The sequence below is a fragment of the Passer domesticus genome, chromosome 14 (assembly GCF_036417665.1).
Source record: "Passer domesticus isolate bPasDom1 chromosome 14, bPasDom1.hap1, whole genome shotgun sequence".
Classification (NCBI taxonomy): Eukaryota; Metazoa; Chordata; class Aves; order Passeriformes; family Passeridae; genus Passer; species Passer domesticus.
The window spans coordinates 6887250-6892100 of record NC_087487.1 but is presented as its reverse complement, the minus strand read 5'-3'; the positions used below and the strand labels follow the sequence as shown (position 1 = coordinate 6892100).

General features: G+C 38.4%; 1 protein-coding gene across 6 annotated transcripts in view; it reads right to left on the bottom strand.

Moving 5' to 3' along the window:
• Positions 1–460: 460 nt before the first annotated feature.
• The window catches only part of ALDH1A2 (aldehyde dehydrogenase 1 family member A2), a 178019-nt gene continuing 173628 nt past the window's right edge, over positions 461–4851 (bottom strand). For all 6 annotated transcript variants that reach the window (XM_064389235.1, XM_064389236.1, XM_064389237.1 and 3 more), the window contains one exon: positions 461–2672. In XM_064389235.1, coding sequence (XP_064245305.1) covers positions 2600–2672 — 73 coding nt within the window. In that variant the 3' untranslated portion in view covers positions 461–2599. The remainder of the gene's footprint in view (positions 2673–4851) is intronic.

Sequence of the window (4851 nt, the reverse complement as noted above, 5' to 3'; positions counted from 1 at the left end):
TGAATTCAGTCTGTCCTTGTCCCAGTTTAGCATTTTGAAATCAGAGTTAAGTAGACTATCTCTCCATAAAAGCTCTGAGTGATAATTTAATAATCTCTGTGAAACGTTTACTAGAGAAAGAAAAGGCATCATGATTTTTAAAAACATTATCCAAAAATCAAGCTGTGATGCAGCAGTTTGCAAGGGTGCCCCACTGGTTTTGATGACTTCAGACCTGCCCCAATAGCTAAATTTTATGACCATAAGGGTGAGGATGAACTTTGACTATGACCTAGATCTGCAATTCACAAGTGTTTTCATACAGCTGCAATAATATTCCAGAAAATGTAATTGGCCTTTTACTTCATTCACTTTTGCAAATGAAAATAAAGCTACTGTGAGAGCAGATCTTTTGCTAAGAAAATATTTTTTTTAATATTTTTATAGCTCTGTCAACAATAAAGGAGTCTCACAGTCTAAAGTCTTTCTCTAAACCTTTTTAATGGAAAAAACTTCATAGAAAATATCCTTTTACTTTTTTAATAACATATAACTATATACATGATTAAAAACTGTAACAAAAAGCTGCAGGGACTGGAAGAATGTTTTGTTGGATCCATGCAGATGGTACATCTAAAAAAGGATTTCACAAATCCATGTACATCAAATGGAGCTGCAGTGACAGGGTTGAAAAAAATGGCAACTCTATATTATTTACCTGAATGTATTGGGAATAAAGCACAGACATACAAAATACATGAAAAGAATACAAAAGAGTACATGGTGTAAATGCTGTAAGCACAGGAAGTTTCTTTTTTAAGCAAATAGGAGAAAAGAAGTTAAATCTCCTTTTTCACATTTTATATTGCAGTTTAAAAGATTACTAATCTCTTACTTGCTGTATTTTGCTTTTTCTTCACTCTGACATACACTACAGTAGAAGTATATGGCATTGGAATTTAACAACTCAGGAATACTTTATCTCCATGCCTGTGAATGTACTGTCAGTTCTCAATAATGACATGTAGACATATTGCTTAAAAACACACACACAGTTTGACATGAGTGACAAAATATTGAGGGCCACCACACTACAAAGTGCTGGAGACTTGTCCTGATCCAGCAGTATCTTGAAGGACACATACAACTTCAAATCTAAGAGGAACTCCTCAGAGACTAAAAGAAGTTAAGAACATGCAGAAGTTAGTTTCTGATCAGGGCTGGAGTTTGAACAGTTCATAGCACAGACTGTGCAGCTAGGAAAACTTACACCTGAGGCTGTAATTCTGTCCTTACACCTCAGATTGTGTAGCTATTTATTGTACTTCTAAAATAGATTTTATTAATTCTAAGTTAAAACAGAAATTAAACCTCTTTAAAAGAATCTGGGGGATTGATGAGCTCTGCAGCTGAAAAAGGAAAGAGATAGTGTTTAGTTTGTCAGTGATAGATTTGAAGAGATTTTGTAGGCAGCAGGTAAAAATGTGACAGGTTGTAAACACCTCAATTCTGAAAGAACTTGCTTATATTTCTGTCCTGGATCCAAAAAACCCAAATAATTGAAAGCTCAGTACCAGCCAGTAACATCACCTGAGGTGCACAAGCATGGTGAGGATGGCAAGACATCATTTAGTAAAAGCTGTCACAAGTACTTAATGATTCCCAGTGTAATCACAGGCAATTTAATAGCAGACAAATAAATGGAGCCTGTGTGTGCACATATTTGTTTAAAAAAGAAAAAAAGGTGAAAGCAACAACAGTAACAATAACAACAACAAAACTAGACAAGCAGTGAAAGCTAAAATATTCTGTGAAGCCTTGGAATCTGTTCCTGTTCTCGTTAACACCCACCCACCCTGTCTGGCCTTGCTCTTTTGGCAGGCAGGTAAATCCCTTCAAGTTCCTGTGAGTGAAGGAGGACTTTTTGCTTATAGCAAGACATAAAGTAATTACGAAAATAAGCTTTGAAATCCAAATTGCTGTGAGCCATGAAAGCCAAATCTCACTGATAAGTATTTGGCTTTCATTGGCTGTGCAGCAGATTGATTCCCTCCCCAGTCTGACCTCTTTATGTGGGTGGGCTAATTGGAAAGTTGCCACTGTGGCAGGTTTGAGGCCATTACCATTCAGAGTCTTTTATTTTTTAAGAACATCAATGACACTTGTTTGCGTTGTTCATTGCTAGTGTTCTGGTAAAATCTGGATTATAGAGCCCTGGTTGAAACTACAATGTCAGTACAAGGCAGGTCTGTTTGAGAAGGCAACCTGAAAGCAGTAAGACTTATTTTGTTTATTTAAGGAAGAGATAAATGTGTGTGTGCATGCATTTGCATTTAACAGTTTTATAGCTGGAACCATTATTAAATGATGCCCAGTAGCAACTTTATCTCATTAAGATTTGTTTTATAAAGATGTAATGATTCTCAGGAGAGTTTTATGAAAACATGCAAAGTTGGTTTGCATTACGTACTCAGTTATAACATGTGCCCAGTATATATGTTGCAACTTAATTTCTTAAATATATATTGTGTAACACTTTTTATTCCTGAGTGCTGGTCTCCATAAGGAATAGAGAAGGTGGCATCATGTGCTCTTCTGCACAACACGGTCCTCTGTAATTTTAGGAGTTCTTCTGAGGGATCTTTATTGTCACAGTTTTAACTTCAGAATATTCTCTCAATCCACATTCACCCCTAAAGAACAAAATGCAGCATCAGTTTATACCAGGTATTGTTTATCAAGAAAAAAATCTGCAAAGTGATTTCTTGATAAAGTTAAGATATAACTCAAAATTGCAGTTCAGTTTAGGTCAGATCAGTGGATGGCTTCAGAATGTGATAAGGAGATACAGAACATTAAACCCAGAAATACTCACTGTCTGTTGATGGAGCTTTTGGGAATAATTTGATGTCCTCTGTCCTTCCTAGACCTTGAAAAAGTCCAAATACTAAGACCTACCCCATGGCCAGTGAAATTACTGTTTATATTGCACTCAAGAAAGGGAAGGTCCGCACTGAGCATAATGAAGAATTAACTACTCACAACCATGGATAAGATGAACTTGACTCCTAACCTGCTGATCTTTTCTCCCTAGCAACACATCCAGCAGTAGAAATCACCTTTGCACATAATGTGGAAGAGGGTTCAGCTTGCTCAGATTCCCTTCTCCGATTCCCTGTGGAATTCCTCGTTTTGTCCTGGCAGAGGACCTTCCATAAGAACTCCTGGAGACCGGGCACCTCCTAGGTCCCAGTCATCTGACACACGGCTCTGAGGGGGGCACTGCTGCTTTGGATAGATTATGCTTAAAGAGTGGGTGTTTCTGAATGCTGTTAACATTTTGCTTTAGTCAGCTGCAGCCTGGCTCATCTCTTTGGCCCCTCTGCTGAGGTTTAGAGTGGATGTTGCCTGGCTTCGTGGGACTTGCACTTGTCTTCTCTGAAGTACAGGTATTTCTATTTTCCTGTGCCTATTTTGAGTAATGGAGAAGTCTCTTTATGTCATTAGTGAAGTTATATCTTTCCAGATGCTGTATCTGTAAAGCAAACACCGTCCCCACCTCAAAACAGGTACAGTCCAAGTCTAGAAGTAGAATATCTTTTCCATATTAACTCAATGAGGAGTTTTTTGCAGAAGCTCTTATAGACATTTGTTTATTGGTTGAATTTTTATCCTCACCCTTAAGACACATACAGTATTGCTCTATTACTTATAGTAAAATGTAGAACATGTTAGCATGGATATGATGTTAGCATGTTTACTATTTGACACTCCCTCCCCTCTGGATTCTCCTGTTCAGGACTTAATGCCAACTGAACCATAGAGAATATGGAATTCCTCAGAATCTCCTTCTAATGAGTGTTTCAGAATGGAGTGAGTGGCCACTATTTAAGGCAATTAAATCCCCCTGCAGCCCCCCAGTTCTGTGTAACCCATGTTGTATTTACTTCTACACTGCAGATTTTAAAGAAAATGTAACATTGGGGTGAAACTCATGTGTCCTTCCTTGGAAAGTTAATTCATTTGAGCAGAAATATCAGTATTTACCAGCCCATGTCACTTCATCTACAGTCTTGAAAGCTGATGTGCCTGTTGGCTTGGGAAGCCTTATACATGATATAGTGGTCATATGTTTAAGGGATACAGCAGACTGATGATTCAGTAGGAAGTTTTGAGGTTTACCAGAGTCTAAGTACCTGCAAGCAAATATTAGTGAAGACGTTTTTACATCTGAAAGGTCCCATTGATCTGAACCACACCAGCCCCACCTTTCAGTAGAAATTCGTGGATTTGTCTCCAAAGAATGACCAAAAACTTTAGCTGTTTATTAGCATTCCCTCAGGGCTCAGTGGAAGCTGTCACCTGGAGCCCAATAAGTAATGCTAGTGAGTGTCTGTGTGGAAGATTCTGGATTCAGCAGGGCTGCTGTGTAGCTCCAGACACCCACTGGACACATTTTTGCAAGCCAACAGATAACCCAGCTGACAGCAGCAAGTGACTTTATGTACATCCAAATGCCACTTGACCTCTCATCTTGGTCTGCCACACAAAATTAGAGACAATTATTGTCTGTTTCATCAGCTCATGGCTTCAGAATTTTACATGGGTTTTTTTTTCTGGTCAATAGTTTGGAAAAGGAGAATTGTGATGAATTCTAAGGCAAATATTTTTCAAAAGTTGAAAAGCTACACTTGCTGAATAGGAAGATGGGTTATGTCAGTCATTCAGAGCAGAAGAGTCAGTGTGTGTTCAGTTAAAGGGCTCAATTGTCCCACAGCCTAATACAGGGAGCAAAACCATCCTGTTCCATGGCCACTCTGGCTCTTCTGGGATTGCACTTTGGTATCAGAGTGAGAACAAAGGTTGGGTCTG